This window comes from Papio anubis, chromosome 9 (assembly GCF_008728515.1).
Source record: "Papio anubis isolate 15944 chromosome 9, Panubis1.0, whole genome shotgun sequence".
Lineage (NCBI taxonomy): Eukaryota > Metazoa > Chordata > Mammalia > Primates > Cercopithecidae > Papio > Papio anubis.
Genome location: NC_044984.1, coordinates 24037139 through 24058700, shown reverse-complemented (window position 1 = coordinate 24058700; position 21562 = coordinate 24037139). Strand labels below are relative to the sequence as shown.

General features: G+C 36.9%; 1 protein-coding gene across 7 annotated transcripts in view; it reads left to right on the top strand.

Moving 5' to 3' along the window:
• CASC1 (cancer susceptibility 1) overlaps window positions 1-21562 on the top strand; it is an 80741-nt gene that overhangs the window by 3458 nt on the left and 55721 nt on the right. For 3 of the 7 annotated variants that reach the window (XM_021922113.2, XM_003906117.4, XM_009180394.3), the window contains exon 2: window positions 1188-1205. The exons of 3 other annotated variants lie outside the window; for them this stretch is intronic. In XM_021922113.2, coding sequence (XP_021777805.2) covers window positions 1188-1205 — 18 coding nt within the window. Of the gene's footprint in view, window positions 1-1187; window positions 1206-15160; window positions 15223-21562 lie in introns of those variants that run through there. One more of the 7 variants, XM_017945742.3, reaches the window with a different exon arrangement.

Here is a 21562-nt window from a genome sequence, read left to right as displayed (position 1 = left end):
AGATTTGCCTTAAAACACGTTGCTGAATAGAATCTTCATTTTATCATAGCTTTGACTGCTTTATTTATTTGTTTGTTTATTTATTTATTTATTTATTTATTTATTTCTGGGTCTTGCTCTGTCACCCAGGCTGGAGTGCAGTGGTATGATCTTGGCTCACTGCAACCCCCGCTTCCCAGGTTCAAGTGACTCTCCTGCCTCAGCCTCCTGAGTAGCTGGGACTACAGGTGCATGCCACCACGCCCGGCCAATTTTTTGTATTTTTAGTAGAGACGGGGTTTCACCGTGTTAGCCAGGATGGCCTCCATCTCCTGATCCCGTGATCCACCTTCCTCAGCCTGCCAAAGTGCTGGGATTACAGGTGTGAGCCACCACACCCAGCCGCCTGCTGTATTTATTTATTCATTTTTTGGAAATGGGGTCTTGCTCTGCTGCCCAGGCTGAATGTCATGGCTCACTGCAGCCTTGACCTCCTGGGCTCAAGTGATCTTCCCACCTCAGCCTCCCAAGTAGCTGGGACCATAGGCATGTGCCTCCATGCTTGGCTAATTTTTAAAAATTTTTTGTAGAGACAGGGTCTTCCTGTGTTGCCTGGGCTGGTCTTGAACTCTTGGGCTCAAGTGATCCTCCCGCCTTGGCCTCCCTGAGTGCTGAAATTACAGGAGTGAGCCACTGTACAAGGCTGCTTTGTGTGCTTTAAATAACTGATTCCCTTTCTATAAAAATCATCAATCTAACTTTACAGAAAGGTTATTTCTTTATGAGATCATTCCCACACTTGCAAATTTGACATTAGCGCATATAATTGGTCAATAATTTATTGTCCTTTGAACCCTTTAAACTAGTGCCTTCTTGACTAGTACTCTGTTTAGTAACAGGGCATTTCATTAAACATAGATCATTGATTGACCTAAGAAATAGTGTAAAATCTACATACAAAAAAAATGCTTCAGTAGGTGAACTTAGTTTTCCTATACTTATTTGTAGTTTTGTCTGAACTGTTTTTAAAAAAGCATTTTATTTTGGGATAATTTTAGATTTGCAAGGAAACTTACAAAGATGGTACAGAGAGTTCCCTTATGCCCTTTACCAAGTTTCTTCTAATTTTAACATCTTACATAATCATGATACTTTTGTATCAGAATTCTCTTTAAAATTGATCAATTCTTTTGTTTTCCAACTTTTAGGGTCCTAAAGCAAAAAAGGTATGTAGAATTTTTTTCAAAATAGATAGTTGTGTAATCACTTACAGTGTGTGAACAGAATATTTACAGAATTATAGTTTTAGTTTGTACAGTTTACTAAGCTTGCTTTTTAGACATTAATGTGGTTTAAATCATGGAATCATCCTTTATAACAATAGGACACATGTCAAATTTGACATAAGAGAGTTTAATTTCACGAATACTTTAAAAAATAGCTTTTAATTTTTACTTGTGTGTAGATTTGCACCTTTTTGTTAATTCTGCTCTAGAAAATGTTGGATTAGGAACCCCTTTTTCTTCACTCCAGATACATATATAAAATTTTAATTATAAAATGTGCTATGGCTTTAAAGTGAAACCTAAGGTAATACGACTTTAAATGGGTTGCATGGTAACACATACTTGGTGTTTTTTTAAGAGCGAGATGCCGTCACCCAGGCTGGAGTGCAGTGGCATGGTCTTGGCTTACTGCAACCTCCACCTTCCAGGTTCAAGCAATTCTCCCACCTCAGCCTCTTGATTAGCTGGGATTACAGGCACACGCCACTATGCCCGGCTAATTTTTGTATGTTTTGGTAGAGACAGGGTTTCACCTTGTTGGCCAGGCTGGTCTCGAACTCTTGACCTCAAGTGATCCGCCAGCCTCAACTTCCCAGAGTGCTGGGATTACAGGCGTGAGCCACTGTGCCCGGCTTTTACTCTGTTTTCATAGCACATGCATTCGTGCATACCTCAGTTATAACCCTTCTATCATTTATTGTAATTATTTATAATGGTGAGCTTTTCATGGTCAGGAGCGTGTCATATTTTTACATCTATAATGTTTAGCACAGTGCCTGGCACATAGTAGAAATTCAATCAATATTTGTTGAATGAATATGTGAAACCCCATTTAATCTACCACCCTTAAAAACACTTGGGCTCTTTAAAGGAGATTATATAAAGTGTATTCGGTATTTATACAGTCAAACATTTCTTCAAGAAATACCATTGAATGCCTTCTTTGTTTGCTTCTGTCAGTCACTTGGACCCATGACCAACCTGATATTCTTTTAGGAACTGTGGATATAACGGAACAAAATTTATGAAGGCTCTGGAAGCATTTTTATGGGGGAAGCATTCTGGAGGGCCTCTGTGTCTCTATAATCATTCATGGATTTGTATGGACGTTCATTTTGTGCTTTAGACTGTGAAATCTTAGAGGGATCATTTTAAACCTGAAAACTCATTGTTTTAAATTACCTTGGTGCTTCATGATATACATGGGTGGGCTATTATGTCGATGGTATTGTTTCTCCGAAAGAATGACGAGATTCTTCCTATGAAATTTGCAACCAAACCCAGAGAAGAAATCATTTACTTTTTTTTTTTTTTTGAGACAGAGGCTCGCTCTGTTGCCCAGGCTGGAGTGCAGTGGCACAATCTCGGCTTACTGCAACCTCTGCCTCCCAGGTTCAAGCAAAGAAATCACTTACTTTTTAATTATTTTACTTTTAAATATCGCAGTTTGGAGATGAGGTGTTCTATAAAGGGAACTTACAGTGTAGGTAGGAAAACATTGAAGGATATATTTTATACTTTCTGGCTTTTTAAAGTTTTCTTAAGGGAAAATTAATAAATATACATGGTACAAAATTAAAATAGCATTAAAAAATTGAAATTTTTTTCCACCCAAAACATTAGATCTGCCTTCTTAGAACCACTGCACATCTTTTCGTACATTTTCTAAATGTTAAAGGGTGCACTTATGTACACACATACAGACCCATACAGACCCCCTTTCTCCCCGCATATGGGAGCATTCTGCACCTTCTATTTTTCACTTAATATTTTATTAATTACAGGATACTCATCTTTTTACATTTTAACATTACTGAAATTGAGATGTGTCTTATGATAGTATCTTACAATCATTGTAGTCCTGGATTGACATCCACTTCTTCAACAGAGAATGTTTGCTTCTATCTGTCCCTTGGGCTTCTTACCAGTCTGATACTACTTAAATTCTATACTTGAGGGTTTTGGACCACACCAACGGTGTGAGTCAGACTGCAAATCCACATGAACTGCCTTGTGGTTTAAATTCTCAGGAATTTTTTTTTTTTTTCTTCTACCAGTGTCAGAGTTGAGATATGCAAGTTTTTGTTTGTTTGTTTGTTTGTTTGCTATGCATTACTGTGTTGTGGGATTGTTTTTTCTTCTACCAGTGTCAGAGTTGAGATATGCAAGTTTTTGTTTGTTTGTTTGTTTGCTATGCATTACTGTGTTGTGGGATTGTTTGTCTTTCCCTATATCCAGTTTTATACAGGTGTCGCCTTTAACTGCCATCTTAGGCATTATTTCCTTTTTTGGGACATAATAAATACATCTTACATCTGATGACGTCTTAGGTTCAATGGAGTAAGTATACCTTGGGGACCTTTATGTTTTGGTGTATTGAAATTACCTCACTCTTTTTCATGACGGCATCATATCCCATTGAAAGTACGCAGCATGATTTTTATGTTAGCCCTTATTTTGCTATCACAGTCAAGGCAGGAATGAAGATCCTTATATATAAGTTCTTGCAAACATGGAAGAATATTTATTTCATTGATTTAGCAGTGTTCAAGGCATTAAGTGAACAGCAGCAAGACCAAGTTCTTGCCTTCATGAAGCTTACATTCAACTTGAGGGTGGGAAGTGAGACAGGAAAATAATAATTTCAGGTAACTTTTAATACATAGAAACTAAGAAGTCATGAAAAATGTGGAGTAGGGCTAATGATGATCCTATTTCTTAAAATATGATTAAGGAATAAAATTTAAGAAGAGATCTGGATGAAGCAAGGCAATAGGTCAGTAATTACCTGGGGGAATGAGTAGCCTAAGCAGGAGAAACAGCTGTTGCGAGTAATCATAGTTTAGAATGACCTTGGTGAAATGCCGGTGTGGTGAGAACAGACTGAGTGAGGTAGAAAGTGAAAGATAAAAACACGGCATGGAGATCGTGGTTAATCAGGAGCTGGTTTGTAATTCATGGCCAAGTAAGCCATGGTAAAGTATTTGGGTTTTACTGTGAGTGTGATGGGCAGCCTGGGAAAGTTGTAAACAGAAGAGTGCCATGATCTGATTAACATTTTTAAAGGATCCGTTTCATTGCCATGTGGAAAATTCACTGTAGGGGGACACAAGGGTAAAAGTAAGAGTACCCTTTAGGAATCCATTACAGCAGTCTAGGTTATAAATCCTCAAACTGAGAAGTAAAGCATAGTCTGACAGGTGTACAAAGATTTTCTAAGGACACAGTTTTATGGAAATCAATCTTCAGATGATTGACTTCCATATTTACCTTTTCCTGAGAAAATGTAGTTATAAAGTCCTGCCATTTTACCATTTCATCCTCTTCTGTCACAATCACCCTTCTTAGTAAAGTTTATCTGTTATCTACTCCCATTCTCACTGTGATTCTTTGCCCTTGCGCCTGGGATGTGAAACCATCAGACAATTCAAAACGCTGATGTTGGCAAAGCTTTCTTTAATCAAGACACCCAAGGACCTCCTGGTTTTGTCTGCCTTACCTGTCTTTTTGGAAGTGGTGAAATGTGTCATTAGAAGTATTGAGATACTGTGAATTTATACATATTGTAGTGTGAAGTGGTGATCATTTTTGTTTAGTTACATTGCCCCTGAGATTATTATCAAATTATGGTACCAAAAAATTTATCAAGTTACATTGTGAGAGACTTTTTGGTACTATCATTTGATAACAATCAATGTTTTGGTACCAGACTACAAAGATAATAATTTTTTAATGAAGAAAGATTAGCGTATTCGTAAAAATGTGAGTGTAATATTTTTACGCAGATTTCAAAGTTTTGCCTTTTGAAACTTCATGTAATTTAAATTAGTATTGTTCATTGCAAAAGTTAGAAAATTGTGTAAGACTATAGAAAAGGTTACGATACCTGATGTACTGTTAAAAAACCCATCACTTCCTTTATATTAATATATTTTTGTCAGAAACCACTGTACTTCACAGAATACATGAAATACAGAAAACTGTGATTAGACTATGAGAAGAATTGCCTTACAAATTGATGAATACATAGATGATTCCAGTTAGTCTCAGTTTATGAGTTTTCTTCCAGTGAAGAAAATGGCATTATTAATACAAATTTGATATTCAAATTATTGTTTAGGAATACAACTGTGAAGAGATTTTATAAAACTTTTAATACTTTTATTTGAATTGATTGTATTTTATTTGATTAAAATCGTGCTCAACTATCTCCAGAAATGGGAGTGTAATGAATGGGCAAAAGGGGGTGCTTATTGCTATAGTCTGTACTTTAAATTCTATTTTCATTTAGGAACACTGTCTTCACAAACAGGCTTCAGTTGCCAAAGAGTTAGTCCTGGTTTTTATGGAACATTCAGTGCTGACACTAAAATATAAATGGTATTAAGTTCAGGACATTAAAATTACATCTTTTTAAAACAACATACGAGGGAATTAAATCAATTTACATCTGACTCATAATCAAAAATGAGATAGGTTGCCATGAAGATGCATATCAACATATTTATTTGTCCAAAAAAATGAAGTCAGACTGTCTGATAGAAAGCAAGTCTGATATGGCCATTTAGTTTAAGTTCGAAAACAGTTTTGCCAATTAGGTAAATGGTAGACATTTTTTATACTTCAAATGAGCTAAATCTGTAACTTTAAGATTTTGGTGAAAGTGATAAGATAAAAAATTATCAAAAATAATATTTTGATCTTTCGAATTTCATTAATATTAGGCTTAAGATTTTTGGGACCGCCATTTCTGCTAAAAACAATAAATAATGCTCACTACAATATATACATACAGATCAAAGCTCTCATCTTAAAAGCATTTAAGAGGCGATAATATAGGACGAAATTATCAGGAAAAAACCTGAGTGAAGACATGAACCAAAGAAGTAATGGAAGCACTACAACTGTTTTTGGTTTTTGTTTATTTTATTTTATTTTAGAGACAGGATCTTGCTTTCACCCAGGCTGGAGTACGGTGGTGTAATTACAGCTAACTGTAGCCTCAACCTCCCAGGCTCAAGTGATCCTCCCACCTCAGCCTCCTGAGACTACAACCATGTGCTACCATGCCTGGAAATTGTTTTTTCTTTTTCTTTTTCTTTCTTTTTTTTTTTTTTTAGAGATGGGATCCCACTGTGTTGTCCAGGCTAGTCTCAAACTCCTGGGCTCAAGCAATTCTGCTTTGGCCTCCCAAAGTGCTGGAATTGCAGGCATGAATCACCATGCCCAGTCCAAAGCAATTTTTATCATGAGGGTATTTGCAGAGCTGGGCAGAACTTGAGCTTTGGTCTTCATAGCAAAAATGAAAGCCAGACAGTGGAATGATGTCTTCAATGTGCTGAAAGAAAATAGCTGCCAACTTAGAATTCTGTACCAACTTAAATAAGTTTTCAAAAATAAAGGTGGAATAAAAACATTTTCTCACAAACAAAAACTGAGTTTGCCACCTGCAAAACAGATTATATATGTATGGTATAAAACAATAATCATAATTTTAAAATGTGGGTTTAACAGTAATTAAGATACATGACAACAAACAACCCAGATGTTCATCAGTTGATTAATCAATAAACAAAATTTGGTATATCTATGCATTGGAATATTATTTGGGCATAAGAAGAAAGTACTGATGCATGATATAGCATGGATGAACCTTGAAAGCATGCTAAATGGAAGAAGCCAGTCACAAAAGACCACTTTTTATATGATTACAGTTATATGAAGTGTCCAGAAGAGGCAAATCTACAGAGACAGAAAGTAGATTAATAGTTTCCATGAGCTAGGGATTTGGAAGAAGTGGAGAGTAACTACTACTGAGTATGAGATTTCTATTTCGGGGTGATGAAAAATGTTCTAAAATTGATTGTGGTGATGGTTACACAACTCTGTGAATATACTACCACATCTAGCTAATTAAATTGTGCACTTTATATGGGTGATTTGCATGGTGTGTGAATTATATCTCAATAAAACTATTGTTAAAAACATGCATGATAATACTAATGTATAATTTGGTAGGGGAAGGATGGATTGAGTTAAGACATTCTAAAGTCCTTGGGAAAGAGGATACAGGTCTTGATATAGTAGGCGTATTTGTTGACTTTCTATAGTAGCCATTAAAATTACACAGTGTATAACTTCTAAACTGGTAGAGAGAACATAGTGGAATAATTAAAAAATCAATCAATTGAAAAGTTACCAAGAAATAATACAGAATAACACCCAAAAGTAAGATAGTATATTTAAGCCCAAATATATCAGTAAATATATGGAATATAAATGGATCTATTACTCTTGTTAAAAGATAAAGATTGTCAGATGGGATAAAGAATGAAATCCAACAATAATCTTTTTACAAACAGCCACCTTAGGAATAAAGATTCCAGCAATTTGGGAGACTGAGGCAGGAGGATCACTTGAGTCCAGGAGTTTGAGACCAGCCTGGACAACATAGACCCATCTCTACAAAAAGTAAAATATTAAAAAAAAATTTAAATACAGAAAAGTTGGAAGTGAAATGATGGAAAAAGTCATACTATGTAAATTACTAGAAAAACAAGAGTTGATATAGCTGTATTAATATTAGACATAATAGACTTTAAGACAAAAAGCACTTCTAGAAATAAAGAGGGACATTTTGTGGTGATCAAGATTTTTGTTTGTTTTGTTTTGAGCATTGGTTTCACCAGAAGCCCAAATCCCAGCACTACCCAGTATACCAACGTGCAGGTTGTTACATGAGTATATTGGATGATGCTGGGATTTGGGCTTCTGGTGAAACCATTGCTCAAATAGTGAACTTAGTCCCAGTACGTAGTTTTTCAACCCTTGCCCCCTGCTCCCTCCCCTCTTTTAGAGTCCCCAGTGTCTATTGTTTCTACCCTTATGACCATGTGTACTCATTGTACTTATAAGTGAGAACATGCAGTATTTGATTTTCTGTTTCTGCTTTAATTCACTTAGGGTAATGGCCTCCAACTGTAGTCATATTGCTGCAAAGGACATAATTTCTTTCTTTTTATGGCTATATAGTATGCTATGATGTATATGTACCTCATTTTCCTTCTTTCCTTCCTTTCTTTCTTTCCTTCCTTTCTTTTCTCTCTTTCTCTTCTTCTCTCGTTCCCTTCGTCCCTTCCTTTCTTTCCTTTCTTCTTTTCACTTTGTTTCCGGGGCTGAAGTGCAGTGGCATGATCTCGGCTTACAGTGGGCTTGACTTCCTGAGCTCAAGCGATTCTCCCACCTCAGCCTCTCGGGTAGCTGGGACCACAGACATGTGCCACCATGTCTAGCTAATTTAAAATTTTTTATTTTTTAGAAATGAGGTCATTCTGTGTTGCCCAGGCTGGTCTTAGACTTTGGGGCTCAGGTGATCCTCTTACTAGGGCCTCCCAAAGCACTGGGATTACAGGCATGAGAGCCACCACGTCTGGCTTTTGTGTGTGTGTGTGTGTGTGTGTAGACAATCTCACTCTGTCACTCTGGCTGCAGTGCTATGGCACTATCACAGTTCACTGCAGCCTCAACCTCCCAGGCTCAAGCGATCCTCCCACCTCAGCCTCCTGAGTAGCTGGGACTATAGGTGTGTGCTACCACACTCTACATTTTCTTTATCTAATCCACTGTTGATTAGGTTGATTCCATGATTTTGTTATTGTGACTAGTACTACAATAAAATATGAGTACAGGTGTCTTTTTTTTTTTTTTTTTTTGAGATGGAGTTTCGCTCTTGTTGCCCAGGCTGGAGGGCAATGGCACTATCTCGGCTCACTGCAACCTCTGCCTCCCAGGTTCAAGCGATTCTCCTGCCTCAGCCTCCCAAGTAGCTGGGATTACAGGCATGCACCACCATGCCCGGCTAATGTTGTATTTCTACTAGAGATGGGGTTTCTCCATGTTGGTCAGGCTGATCTCGACCTCCCGACCTCAGGTGATCTGACCGCCTCGGCCTCCCAAAGTGCTGGGATTACAGGCGTGAGCCACCGCGCCCAACCTACAGGTGTCTTTTTGGAAAAAAAAAAAAAAAAATTCTTTTCTTTTCAGCAGATACCCAGTAGTGAGATTGCTGGGTTGAATGGTAGGTTTATTTTAAAATCTTTAATAAATCTTCATACTGTTTTCAATAGAGGTAGAACTAATTTACATTCCCACCAATAGTTCCCTTTTTTCTGCATCCTTACCAACATCTGTCTTTTTAAAAAATTTTTTAATAGTAGACATTCTGACTAGTGTGAGATGATACCTCACTGTGGTGTTAATTGATATTTCTCTGATTAGTGATCTTGAGCATTTGTTCATGTGTGTTGCCTTTTTTGAGAAGTATCTGTTTGTGTCCTTTGTACACTTTTTAATGGGGCTTTTTATTTTCTTACTGATTTAAGTTCCTTATCGATTCTGGGTATTTGTCCTTTGTCAGATGCATAGTTTGAAAATATTTTCTCCTATTTTGTAGGCTGTCTGTTGACTGTGTTGTTTCTTTTGCTATGCAGAAGCTCTTTAGTTTAATTAAGTTCCATTCATCAATTTTTGTTTTTGTTGCAATTGCTTTTAAGGTCTTAGTTACAAATTATTTGCCTAGGCCAATGCCCAGAAGAGTTTTTCCTGGTTTTCTTTTAGGGTTTTTATAGTTTGAGGTCTTGGCTGGATGCAATAGCTCACACCTGTAATCCCAACACTTTGGGAGGCTGAAGCAGAAGGATTGCTTGAGGCCGGGAGTTCAAGACCAACCTAGGAAACATAGCGAGACCCCCACCTCTACAAAAAATGAAAGTGAAAAATTAGCCAGATGCAGTGGCATGCATCTGTAATTCTAGCTACTCCTAAGGCTGAGGTGGGAGAATCGTGTGAGCCCAGGAGTTTGAGATTACAGTAAGCTGTGATTGCACCATTATACTCCCATTCTTTCCTGAATGACAAAGTGAGACCCTATCTCTTAAAAAAAAATTATAGGCCAGGCGCGGTGGCTCATGCCTATAGTCCCAGTACTTTGGGAGGCCAAGGTGGGCGGATCACTTGAGGTCAGGAGTTCGAGATCAGTCTGCCCAACATGGCAAAACCCCATCTCTACCAAAAATACAAAAAATTAACTGGGTGTGGTGGCAAGTGCCTGTAATCCCACCTACTCAGGAGGCTGAAGCAGGAGAACCTCTTGAACCCGGGAGGCAGAGGTTGCAGTGAGCCAAGATTGCACCACTACACTCCAGCCTGGGTGATAAGAGTGAAAAAAATATATATAGTTTGAGGTCTTGTATTTAAGTTTTTAATCCATCTTGAGTTAATTTTTATATATGGTAAGAGTTAGGGGTCCAGTTTCATTCTTCTGCAAATGGCTAGCCATTTTTCCTAGCATCATTTATTGAACACAGTGTCCTTTCCCCATTGTTGGTTTATTTTTGCTAACTTTGTCGAAGATCAGTTAGTTATAAGTGTGTGGCTTTATTTCTCGGTTCTCTATTGTGTTCCGTTGATCTATTGTTGTACCAGTGCCATGTTATTTTGGTTGCTACAGCCTGTAGTATAGTTTGAAGTTTGGTAATGTGATGGCTCTAGCTTTCTTCTTTTTGCTTAGGATTGCTTTGGCTATGTGGGCTCTTTTTTGGTTTCATATACATTTTAGAATTGTTTTTTCTAGTTCTGTGAAAAATAACGTTGGTAATTTGATAGGAATTGCATTGAATCTGTGGATTGCTTTGGGCAGTATGATCATTTTAGTGAAACTGATTCTTCTAATCCGTGAGCATGGATTGTTTTTCCATTTGTTTGTACTATCTGTGATTTCTTTCAGCAGTGTTTTGTAGTTCTCTTTGTAGAGATATTTCACCTCCTTGGTTAAATATATTTCTATTTTATTTTTGTGTGTGTGGCTATTATTGTAAATGGGATTGAGTTCTTGATTTGGTTCCCAACTTGAACGTTGTTGGTGTGTAGAAATGCTACTTGTTTTTGCATGTTGTATCCTGAAACTTTACTGAATCGTTTATTAGGTCCAATAGGCTTTTGGAGGAATCTTTAGGGTTTTCTAGGCATAGGATCGTGTTGTCGGTGAACAAAGATAATCTGACTTTCTCTTTTCCTATTTGGATGCCTTTTATTGCTTTCTCTTGACTGATTGGTCTGGCTAGGATTTCCAGTACTATTGAATAGGAGTAATGAAAGTGGATATCGTTTTCATGTTCCAGTTCTTAGGGGGAATGCTTTCAGCTTTTGCCTATTCAGTACGATGTAGGCTGTGGGTTTGTCATACATAAATTGTTCTTATTAGTTTGAGATATGTTCATTCGATACCTGGTTTTTTGAGGTTTTTTTTTTTTTTTTAATCATGAAGGGATATTGGATTTTATCAAAAGGTTTTTCTGTGTCTATTGAGATGATCATACGGTTTTTGTTTTTAATTCTGCTTATGTGGTAAATTACATTTATTGATTTGCATATGTTGAAGCATCCTTGCATGATGATAAAGTCTTGATTAGCCAAGGAAATCTAATTTTAAATTTGTGTATACCTAATTACAAAGCCTTGAAATATACAATGCACAAATTCAGAGAACTACAAGGAGAAATAGACACATCCACAAATAGACACATCCACAATCATAGTGGAAGATTTTCTCTTTCAATAATTAAGAGAATAGTGTTTAAAAAATCAGTAAGGATTTAGAAGATTGGAACAGCATGATAAACAAATCTAATGAATTAAGCATATTTAGAACACCACACCAAACAAGTAGAGGATTCTAAACGCACATACGTTTCCCCCCAAAATTGCTAGTATACTATGATACAAAACTATTCTCAAAGTTCAGTGCATGAAAACAATTCAGAGAATGTATCAGAATGAATATTATATTGAAGCTAAAAATAATTCAGTAGTAAACAGGAAGGCACAATATGCTTGGAATTTTTAAAACATGCTAAAGTGAGTCAAGAAGTAATATAATAGAAATTAGAAAATATTTTAAACTTATTGTTAAGGAAAATACTTAAAAATTTGTGGAATGTATCTAAAGTAATACTTACAGGGAAATATGTAGACCTAAATATTTATATTAGAAGAAGAAAAAAGGCTAAAAATTGATGATCTTAGGTATCCTTCTCAAGAAGTCAGAAAAAGAATAAAACCCAAAGGAGAAGGAATGAAATAATAACAAATGTAGAAGGAAGGAGAAGGAAAGGGAAGGAAATAATATGAACAACTACGGACATTAGGCCGGGCGTGGTGGCTCACGCCTGTAATCCCAGCACTTTGGGAGGCTGAGGCGGGTGAATCACGAGGTCAGGAGATCAAGACCATCTTGGCGAACACAGTGAAACCCCGTCTCTACTAAAAATACAAAAAAATTAGCCGGGCGTGGTGGCGGGCACCTGTAGTCCCAGCTTCTCGGGAGGCTGAGGCAGGAGAATGGCGTGAACCCAGGAGGCGGTGGAGCTTGCAGTGAGCGCAGATCGTGCCACTGCACTCCAGCCTGGGCAACAGAGCGAGACTCTGTCTCAAAAAAAAAAAAAAAAAGGACATTAATAGAAAATACAAAGTAGAGTGGGTCAGTAACCTCATATCCTTCAAGTCTTCACCCAAATGCTGCCTTCCCCATGAGGCCAATCCAAACCACTGTATTTAAAATTGTGATTTCATCCCTTTCACAGCTACACCAGCCATCTGGGGTCCCCCTACTTTCTTCCATATCACTTATCACTCCTTAAAATATTTTCTAATTTCTTTTAAATTTTAGTATATTGTTTTTGCCTCCCTCTTTACATTTGAATTGTAAGTGTGAGGATTTTTGTTTACTTATATGTCTCAAAAAAGAGGCACATGTTAGCCTCTCAATATTTATCGAATAAATGAACAAGCCACAATAGATTTCTTTGAAAACTGATAAAATTGACAATTATCTGATATGTCAAGAAGAACAAAAGGCATAAATAATAAATATTAGGAATAAAAAGGGAGACATGACTTTAACAATAAATGACATTATTTGAGCAACTTTATATGCCAATATATTATAAAACTTAGATGAATTAGACAGATAGCCAGAAAAAAAATTAAACTGTCTTCATGAAGAAGTAGAAAATCTGAATAGTCCTATAATCATTTAAGAAATTAAATCAGTGGTTATAAATATTCCCAGGAAGAAAATTCTAGGTCCATAAGTCTTTATTTGCTAGTTTTTCATTCAGAGGTAAAGAAATAATTTCATACTTAATACAGATTCTTCTAGAACATGACAAAAGGGGGAACACTCGTTAAGTCATTTTGAGTTACCTGGGTAACCTGAAGATATTATGAGAAAGAAAAATGGAAGCTCATTCATGACACAAATACAAAAGTCCTAAACAAAAATGTTCCCAGGCTCAATCTGGAAGATGATAATAAATCATGACACAATTCAGTTTATCCCAGGAAGGCAGAGTTGATTTAATATGAGAAATTAAATAGATACAGTTAGATTGAGTTAGAAATTCATTTAATGCACTTTACCATTTCATAGGTTACAGGGCACTTTCTTAGTCTGATAAAGATGTCTGTATTTTTTAACACCTTTTAGATAAGCAAAAGTGCTGAAATCAATAAACACTGACTGGGATAATAATTGTGGGAGTGTACATTGGAAATAATGACTGTGGGAGTGTAAATTGGAATAACTACTCTGGATAGTTCATCTTTAATAAAGTTGAAAATGTACGTACCCATCAGTTTTATTTCTAGGTACATACAATAGAAAACCCCTTGCAGACGGACAGCAGGGTAGATATATTGAAAGTTTTATAGCAGCATTAATGATAGTAAGAAACTAGAAACAATCCAATGTCTAGCAATAGAAAAAAGGATAAAATCAATGGATTACTATTCAGCAGTGAAAATATACAGCCATAGCAATATCTATCAACGTGAATGAATTTTACAAACCATAATGTATATCTAAAGAAGTAAATCACAAATAAGGGCAAATACCGTATTTTTCCACTTAGATATCTAGAGTAGTCAAACTCATATAGACAAAGTAGAATGGTGAGTGACAGGGCTGGGGGCAATGGGAAGCTATTGTTTAATGTTTAATATCGTTTAATGGTATACAGGGTTTCAGTTTGGGATGCTGAAAAAGTTCTGGAGGTGGGTTGCGGTGGTGATTATACATCAGTGTGCATGTGCTTAAAACCACTGAATTGCACACTTGAAAATGGTTAAAATGGCTGGGCAAGGTGGGTCACACCTGTAATCCCAGAACTTTGGGAGGCCAAGGCAAGTGAATCACTTGAGGTCAGGAGTTCAAGACCAGCCTTGCCAACATGGAGAAACCCCATCTCTACTAAAAATTAGCCAGGCGGGGTGGTGGGCACCTGTAATCCCAGCTACTCAGGAGGCTGAGGCAGGAGAGTTGCTTGAACCTGGGAGGCGGAGGTTGTAGTGAGCCGAGATCGCGCCATTGCATTCCAGCCTTGGTGACAGAGTGAGACTCTGTCTCAAAAAAAAGAAAAGAAAAGAAAAGAAAAGAAAATGGTTAAAATGGTATATTTTATGTTATGTATACTTTGCCACAATTAAAAAAAAGCAAATCACAATAATATACATAAAGTATCATTAAATTTATGTAAGGTTCAAAAATCTGTATTTTTGAGATATATATACGTAAGAAAACTATAAAGAAAAATAAGGAAATGATCACAAAGTCAGAGATTATCTGTAGGGGTAATTTTTATTGTAAATCAGTATATAATTTTTGGCATGGGAGGTGAAGGAATTCAAAGAATTGCATGATGTTACTATAACCTATTTTGATTGACTTTTTAATATAAACCAGATTTCTCTCTCATGTATTTATAAAAATTAAAAATAAAAATAGAATTAATCTGAATTTCTGTTTCGTTCAGCAATAGCTAGCATTTATCCATGGATTATGAGCTAACCAGAAAAAAGAAAAAGCCCAACATTTCATCAAGAGATGTACATCCAGGAAAATGTTAGTTTTTATGTTTAACATTTAGTTATCAAAATTTATAATATGTTACTTTATTCAGTTGTATAGTGAAAATAAGATTAACTCAATCTAGAGCAGAATTTTTAATACTTAGAGACAAGGGAAATAAATTTTTTAATTTAAATTTTTATTCATATTTTTATAACAAATATAAAAGGAGCAACAAAAGTTTTTCAAGTATATTAATTAGGATAAGATTCCGTGAGGGAAGTGGCATGGAAATATGAACTCAAATAGAAACAGATTAACATTTTTCTTTTTAAAAAGCTTGTTTATATTTTAAATTGGTCATTAAATCGCTATGATATGTAGATTCCATTGGATATATCTTTTTTTGAGATGAAGTCTCCCTCTGTCGTCCAGGCTGGAGTTCTGTGGTATGATCTTGGCTCACTGCAATGTCCGCCTCCCAGGTTCAAGCCATTCTCCTACCTCAGCCTCCCGAGTAGCTGGGATTATAGGTTCCTGCCACCATGCCTGGCTAATTTTTTATATTTTTAGTAGAGATGCGGTTTCACCATGTTGGCCAGGCTGGTCTCAAACTCCTGACCTCGTGATCTGCCCGCCTCAGCCTCCCAAAGTGCTGGGATTACAGGCATGAGCCACCGCACCCGGCCTACCATTGCATATATCTTAAGCAGTGGTGGATATACTTCAAAGAGTACTGTAAAAGTTTTATTTTAAGCATCATATACTTGAAAGGACAATATTCACAGCTATTTAAACTCGTGATAAAAAGTTTTCAGTGACACCTTAAAAATGTGTAGGGCCGGGCGCGGTGGCTCACGCCTGTAATCCCAGCACTTTGGGAGGCCAAGGTGGGTGGATCACTTGAGGTCAGGAGTTTGAGACCAGCCTGGCCAACATGGTGAAACCCCATCTCTACTAAAAATACAAAAAATTAGCCTGGAGTGGTGGCAGGCACCTGTAATTCCAGCTACTTGGGAGGCTGAGGCAGGAGAATCCCTTGAACCTGGGGGGCGGAGGTTTCAGTGAGCCAAGATTGTGCCAGCCTGGCACGACAGAGCTAGAGTCCGTCTCAAAAAAAGAAAAGTTTAAAAGAGAAACATATTGTTCATCCACTGCGATGGGAAGGAAGGCAGACGAAAATATAGATAGGCTCAAAGATTTGGTGTGTAAAGATTTTTCTCTTCTGAAAGCTTCTATTTTTTCAGTGACAAGAGGTAAAGTCAACAGCTGAGAGTAGTGGAAGAGAGGATTTTGGAGGTTTGAAGTGAGAATGAAATAGTTGTGGGAATTCTGGACAGTGCTTAGAGTCTATTTTTTTTTAATTTATTTTTTAAATTTTATTTTTCCATAACTTATTGAGGTACAGGTGGTATTTGGTTACATGAGTAAGTTCTTTAGTGGTGATTTGTGAGATTTTGGTTCACCCATCACCCGAGCAGTATACACTGCACCATATTTGTAGTCTTCTATCCCTTGCCCTCCTTCCACTCTTCCTCCCAAGTCCCCAAAGTTCATTGTGTCATTCTTATGCATTTGTGTCCTCATAGCTTAGCTCCCACATATTAGTGAGAACATACAATGTTTGGTTTTCCATTCCCGAGTTACATCACTTAGAATAATAGTCTCTAGTCTCATCCAGGTCACTGCAAATGTGTTAATTCATTCCTTTTTATGGCTGTGTAGTATTCCATCATATATATATTTATTTATATATATTTGTATATGTATGATATAATATATATATACACACACATATATGTATATCACAGTTTCTTATCTTTATCTACTCATTGATTGATGGGCATTTGGGTTGGTTCCACGATTTTGCAGTTGCAAATTGTGCTGCTGTAAACATGTGTGTGCCAGTGTCTTTTTTGAATAATACCTTCTTTTCCTCTGGTTAGATAGCCAGTATAGGGATTGCTGGATCAAATGATAGTTCTACTTGTATTTCTTTAAGGAATCTCTACACTGTTTTCCATAGTGGCTGTTCTAGTTTGCATTCCCACCAGCCTTGTGGAAATGTTCGCTGTTCCCCATATCCATGCCAACATTAACTGTTTTTTTTTATTTTTTGATTATGGCCATTCTTGCAGGAGTAAGGGGGTATCACATTGTGGTTTTGATTTGCATTTCCCTGATCATTAGTGACACTGAGCATTTTTTCATATGTTTGTTGACCATTTGTATATCTTCTTTTAAGAATTGTGTATTCATGTCCTTAGCCCACTTTTTGATGGGATTGTTTGTTTTTTTCTTACTGATGTGCTTGAGTTCATTGCAGATTCTGGATATTAGTCCTTTGTCAGATGTATACATTGTGAAGATTTTCTGCCACATTGTGGGTTGTCTCTTTACTCTGCTGACTGTTTCTTTTGCCATGCAGAAGTTCTTTAATTAGGTCCCAGCTATTTATCTTTGTTTTTATTGCATTTCTTTTGTGTTCTTGGTCATGAAATCCTTGCCTAAGCTAATGGCTAGAATGGTTTTTCCAATGTTAACTTTGAGAATTTTTATAGTTTCGGGTCTTAGGTCTAAGTCCTTAATCCATCTTGAGTTGATTTTTGTATAAGGTGAGAGATGAGGATCCAGTTTCATTCTCCTACATGTGACTAGCTAATTATCCCAGCACCATTTGTTGAAAAGGGTGTCCTTTCCCCCACTTTGTTTTTGTTTGCTGTGTCGAAGATCAGTTAGCTGTACGTATTTGGGTTTATTTCTGAGTTCTCTATTCTGTTCCACTGGTCTATGAGCCTATTTTTATACCAGTACCACACTGTTTTGGTGACTGTGGTCTTATAGTATAGTTTGAAATCAGGTAGTGTAATGCCTCCAGATTTGTTCTTTTTGCTTAGTCTTGCTTTGGCTATGTGGACTCTTTTGGTTCTATATGAATTTTAGAATTGTTTTTTCTAATTCTGTGAAGAATGATGGTGGTATTCTGATGGGGATTGTGTTGAATTTGTAGATTGCTTTTGGCAGTATGGTTATTTTCACAATATTGATTCTACCCATCCATGAGCATGAGATGTGTTTCCATTTGTTTGTGTCTTCTGTGATTTCTTTCAGCAGTGTTTTGTACTTTTCCTTATAGAGGTCTGTCACCTCCTTGGTTAAGTATATTCCTAAGTATTTTATTTTATTTTTGCAGCTATTGTAAAAGGACTTGAGTTCTTGATTTGATTCTCCGCTTGGTTGCTTTTGGTGTATAGAAGAACTACTACTGATTTGTGTACATTAATCTTGTGTCCAGAAACTGCTAAGTTCTTTTATCAGTTCTAGGAGCTTTCTAGGGTTTTCAAGGTAAACTATCATATTGCCAGCAAACAGTGACAGTTTGACTTCCTCTTTACCAATTTGGATGCCCTTTATTTCTTTCTTTTGTCTGATTGCTCTGGCTAGCACTTCCAGTACTATGTTGAAGAGGAGTGGTGAGAGTGGGCATCCTTATCTTGTTCTAGTTCTCAGAGGGAATGCTTTCAGGTTTCTCTATTCAGTATTATGTTGGCTGTGGGTTTGTCATAGATGGCTCTTATTACATTAAGGTATATCCCTTTTATGCTGATTTTGCTGAGAGTTTTAATCATAAAAGGATGCTGGATTTTGTCAGATTCTTTTTCTGCATCTATTGAGATGATCATGTGATTTTTGTTTTTAATTCTGTTTATGTGTTGTTTCACATTTGCATATGTTAAACCATCCCTGCATCCATGGTATGAAACCCAGTTGATCATAGTGAATTATCTTTTTGATGTATTGTTGAATTCAGTTAGCTAGTATTTTGTTAAGGATTTTAGCATCTATGTTCATCAAGGATATCGGTCTGTAGTTTTCTTTTTTGGTTATGTCCTTTCCTGATTTTGGTATTAGGGTGATGCTGGCTTCATAGAATGAATTAGGGAGGGTTCCTTCTTTCTTTATCTTGTGGAATGGTGTCAATAGAATTGGCACCAATTCTTCTTTGAATGTCTTGTAGAATTCTGCTGTGAATCTGTCTGGTCCTGGACTTTTTTTTGTTGGTAATTTTTAAATTACCATTTCAATCTCACTGCTTGTTATTGGTCTGTTCAGAGTATCTAATTCTTGCTGATTTAAGCTAGGAGGGATGTATTTTTCCAGGAGTTTATCCATCTCTTCTAGGTTTTTTAGTTTATGTGCATAAAGGTGTTTATAGTAGCCTTGAATGTCTTTTGCATTTCAGTGGTGTCAGTTGTAATATCTCCCATTTCATTTTTTAGTGAGATTATTTGGATTTTCTGTCTTCTTTTCTTGGTTAATCTTATTAATGATCTATCAATTTTATTTATCTTTTCAAAGAATCAGCTTTTTGTTTCATTTATCTTTTGCATTTTTTTGATTCAATTTCATTTAGTTCTGCTCTGATCTTGGTTATTTCCTTCCTTCTGCTGGGTTTGGGTTTGGTTTGCTCTTGTTTCTCTAGTTCCTTGAGGTGTGACCTTAGATTGCCTGTTTGTGCTCTTTCAGATTTTTTGATGTAGGCATTTAGGGCTATGAACTTTCCTCTTAGCACCACCTTTGCTGTATCTCAGAGGTTTTGATAGGTGGTGTCATTGTCATTCAGTTCGAAGAATTTTTCAATTTTCGTCTTGATTTCATTTTTGACCCAATGCTCATTCAGCAGGTTATTTAATTTCCATGTATTTGCATGGTTTTGAAGGTTTCTTTTGGAGTTGATTTCCAGTTTTATTCCACTTTGGTCTAAGAGAGTGCTTGATATAATTTGAATTTTCTTAAATGTATTGAGGCTCATTTTATGGCCTATCATATGGTCTATCTTGGAGAAAGTTCCATGTGCTGTTGAATAGAATGTGTATTCTGCAGTTGTTGGATGGAATGTCCTGTATATACCTGTTAAGTCCATTTCTTCCAAGGTATAGTTTAAATCCATTGTTTCTTTGTTGACTGTCTGTCTTGATGACCTGTCTAGTGCTGTCAATGGAGTATTGAAGTCCTCCATTATTATTGTGTTACTGTCTGTCTTCTTAGGTCTATTAGTAATTGTTTTTATAAATTTGGGAGCTCCAGTGTTAGGTGCATATGTGTTTAGGATTGTGATATTTTCCTGTTGGACAAGGCTTTTTTTTTTTTTTTTCTGAGATGGAGTCTTGCTCTGTTGCGCAAACTGGAGTGCAGTGGCGCGATCTCGGCTCTCTGCAACCTCTACCTCCTGGATTCAAGTGATTCTCCTGTCTCAACCTCCTGAGAAGCTGGGATAACAGGCACCCACCACCACGCCTGGATAATTGTTGTGTTTTTATTAGAGACAGAGTTTCACCATGTTGGTCAGGCTGGTCTTGAACTCCTGACCTCAGGTGATCCACACCCCCCTCCGGCCTCCCAAAATGTTGGGATTATAGGCGTGAGCCACTGGGCCTGGCCTGGACAAGGCCTTTAACCATTATACAGTGTCCTTCTTTGTCTCTTTTAACCACTGTTGCTTTAAAGTTTATTTTGTCTGATGTAAGAATAGCTACCCCTGCTCGCTTTTGGTGACCATTTGCATGAAATGCTTTTCCATCCCTTTAAGTTTATGTGAGTCCTTATGTGTTAGGTGAGTCTCCTAAAGGCAGCAGATAGTTGGTTGGGGAGTTCTTATCCATTATATGGTTCTGTATCTTTTTTTTTTTTTTTTTTTTGAGACAGAGTCTTTCTCTGTCGCCCAGGCAGTGGGCATACAGTGGTGTGATCTCAGTACCCTCCACCTCTGGGCTTCAAGTGGTTCTCCTGCCTCACCCTCCCAAGTAGCTGGGATCAGAGGTGCATGCCACTACACCCAGCTGATATTTGTATTTTTAGTATAGAGTTTCACCATGTTGTCCAGGCTGGTCTCGAACTCCTCACCTCAGGTGATCCCCCTGCCTTAGCCTTCCAAAGTGCTGGGATTATAGGCATGAGCGATTGCTTCTGGCCTCTATGTCTTTTAAGTGGAGCATTTAGGCCATTTATATTCAATGTTAGTATTGAAATGTGAGGTACCGTTGCTTTCATCATGCTCTTTGTTGCCTGTATACTTTGGTTTTGTTTTTTGTTTTTGCTTTTAAACTTGCATTTTTGTTTTATAGGTCTTACGTGATTTATGCTTTAAAGAGGTTCTGTTTTGATGTGTTTCCAGGATTTGCTTCAAGATTTAGCAGTTGTTGTAGTGGTAGTTTGGTAATGGTGAAATGTCTCAGCATTTGTCTGTCTAAAAATGACTATATCTTTCCTTCGTATATGATGCTTAGTTTCGCTGGAGACAAAATTCTTGGCTGACAATTGTTTTGTTTGAGGAAGCTGAAGATAGGTCCCCAGTCTCTTCTAGCTTGTAGGGTTTCTGCTGAGAAATCTGCTG